This window comes from Triticum aestivum, chromosome 2B (genome assembly GCF_018294505.1).
Source record: "Triticum aestivum cultivar Chinese Spring chromosome 2B, IWGSC CS RefSeq v2.1, whole genome shotgun sequence".
Taxonomy (NCBI): Eukaryota; Viridiplantae; Streptophyta; class Magnoliopsida; order Poales; family Poaceae; genus Triticum; species Triticum aestivum.
In genome coordinates, this window is record NC_057798.1 from 769,289,743 (window position 1) to 769,292,660 (window position 2,918).

A 2,918-nucleotide genomic window follows, 5' to 3' on the forward strand; every position below is an offset into this window, starting at 1 on the left:
GATTGTGTCATCATGTCTATGTATGACAAAGAAACCAATTTTTATATGTATCTGAATGCATTTTATGTAAATATTTTATTTCCCATTTATGAAAGCTTTCAGCACTTCAAAATCAGTAGTATTCCCAACTCATTATCATATCTGATGGACCAAAACGCTGGGGACGGCACCCTCGTGCCAAGGCGCGATACCGATCTAGTGATGTAACCAAACACGTCGCAAACAACCGTGCCAGCTTCCCCGTCTCCGTACAAACTCACCGTACCATGCCACCTTTATAAATAACCGCAAGGCTTTCTCCAGATTGCCAGCCCCACCCTCAGCACATTTCTCCTCCACGCCCCTCACATTGTCCCCATTACCACTTTGGTCCTTCCCGCAGCAGCGTAATGAGCCAAGGTTCTCCCGCCGCGATGGGGTCCGGTTCAGGGACAGCAGAACCGGCCCATGGGCAGCGCGGGGACTCCTCCAACGCCGCCGCCTCCGCCACCTCCGCCTCCGCCTCCTCGCCGCCACCTCTCCCCCCTGCAGCGCCCCTCCAGCGGCCCCAAGAAGAGCGGGACCGCGAGCAGGCCGGAGGCTCGAGCTCCGCTGCGGCGGGGCTCGACCGGAAGGGCAAGAATCTCCCATCCGCACCCGCAGTTCCTTCTTCGGAGTCTTCATCTTCGAGCTCCGGTGGCAGCAGCCCCGAGGACGCCGACGCCGCGGCCTCCGGAGCCCGGCCGTTCGACAGCACGGCGGTGTTCCAGCAGCTGCTACGGGAGCAGACGGCCATCAAGGAGGCGGGTGGGTCGTTGGCCGAGGGGACGAGCAAGAAGAAGAAGCCGGAGGCGCAGGTGATGGCGTGCTTGGTTTGTTGCGACATTCTGTTGCTGTTTCTTGGAGTTCTTGGGAGTCTTTGGATTGCGTTCTTGAGCGTTTCTTGGTTTCTGTCGAGCAGGTGACATCGTCGCACGCCATAGCGGAGCTCTGGCACAATCTTATAAAGGTATTATAGCCTAAATCTTGGACTTCATTTCTGTTCGGGATGTAGAATTGTGATCCCTATGTTTGTTGAAATCCTTGGGGATGATCCAGTCCAGAATAAATAGGAGCAGTATCTTGGGCAAATGTTGGGGACAGTTTGACTTGCTGTAATAGAAGCAGAGTCTTGAACAAATCGTTGTGCTAATTAATTGATTATCCTATTTACCGTGATAGCATATATGATTGCGACTGTAAAATGTAGGGAAATAAATATGAGGATCATGTCTTGTCAGTGGTTCCTGTGATATTTTTGGCAAGAAATCTCGCTGCCGCATCAAATGTATCAGTTTTCAGTGTATAGGAGGAATCTTGGGCAAATGTTGGAGTAGGTTGGTATTTTAGTCGGCCAGCAGTACACATTCATTGTTGGTCGTGGTTCTTCTCTCAGTATGGCATCATATTTTGAAGCAATTGGCTATCTTGTTGAAATTGTTGTCTGTAAATTGTGGGGAAATCATGAGGTCGTGTCCTGATTACTGCAGCCTTTTAGTAACAGAGCCTGAAGTCAAATGTATGAACTTCCTCTGTCAAAAGATTTGTTATCAGAAAATTAATCTAGACACTAGTATTTATGAAGTGGAAGCACTTTAACATGGGAATTTCGTCTGTGCTTTTGCAATATGCTGAGGAGCGCTAAAATTCATTCTTTTATTGTTATTAGGCCCAGGCAGAGGCACCCACTGAAGGTTCTGCCCATCAGGAGCAGAGGGAGAAGAATACTCAGCAGCAGGCTTCACCTCAACTTCCAGAGGTAATGTTATTGAAGTTGCCTTTGTGTTTTTACAATATGTTATGGTGTCAACACATAAAAATTCCTACACAGAATAGCTATGGTAGTTGAATCTTTGAGTTAATTTTCTTACTAGTTTCTAACATGCCATTGTTCTAGGTTATTGTTTCATTTTGTTGTCAATTAGCACTCTTTATATGAAGAAATGATTTATTTCCATCTTAGCTTTGCTTGCAAGTGTTATGGGGAACAATGTCTTGATGTGTTAATCTTTAGTTAACTCATCTTTCTGAAGTGGTAACTCTAACATGTTGAAATTTCCTCCATCCTTTTGGAATATGTTCAGGAGCACGCAGGGTGCAAGAAGAGGGATGATTGTGACAAGATCGAAGCAGACCGCAGTGTACCTACAGACCTCAGTGCTGATTCGAGTAGGTTTTGGCAATCCGAGTCCGAAAACGCCACTGGTATCGCCCGGATTCCTTCTTCATTGGATCCTTGTCGGTTCAGACTCTGAATCGAACTGGTAGATGCAGCAGCTCCGAGTGTTGGGTCCTCTCTCTCTCTTCTCTTCTACAAGCGGGCTCCGATTCGGAAAGATGGAAGAGGACAAGTACCCACGGAACGCCGGCAGCTTGATGACCGGTTCGGCCACCAACGGCGGCGAGCTGGGGCTTCGCGCAGCCGCCGTCGTCCAGCGCCGGCAGCAGCCGTAACAGAGAGGCCGGCGGTGGGCGTGGGATTATGTGGTGTGGAGCGGTGGGCAAGGCTAGGGCGGGTAGCAGTGGAGATAGATCGGCGGGTGGGGATTCGTCGGCGGCAGTTCCTTGCCGGGCGGCGGCGGCTGGTAGTACTGGTTACAGTGGGGAGCGGCTCGGGTCACATACCTAAGCAGTTTGTCGCGCAAAAATGTTAGGCATACAAAGACTTACACGCTTTTACACGCTTCTTTTATCTAACAACCAATCACAAACCTCTCCCCCCGATTTTCAAAGGATGAGCCGCCTCGCTCACCTATTGACCAATCAAGATTAACCATTCTGTAAAAGGCTGTAAATCGTTTGTACGTGTAGCATTGCCGGTTTGTCGCGTCCAGCCAGCTCGCCTAGTAAATTCCAAATGAGCCCCAACTAAACTGTGCAACAATTAGCGAAAAGTCAGT

General features: G+C 49.2%; 1 protein-coding gene across 1 annotated transcript; it reads left to right on the plus strand.

The window, feature by feature from the left end:
• Positions 1-334: 334 nt before the first annotated feature.
• LOC123042612 (trinucleotide repeat-containing gene 18 protein) lies at positions 335-2,173 on the plus strand (the record flags this gene model as incomplete). The annotated part of the gene is given in 4 exon segments (XM_044465037.1): positions 335-836; positions 941-988; positions 1,688-1,777; positions 2,103-2,173. Coding segments are annotated over 4 exon segments (656 nt in total), but the record flags the coding sequence as incomplete, so codon positions are not given.
• Between the last annotated feature and the right edge of the window lie 745 nt (positions 2,174-2,918).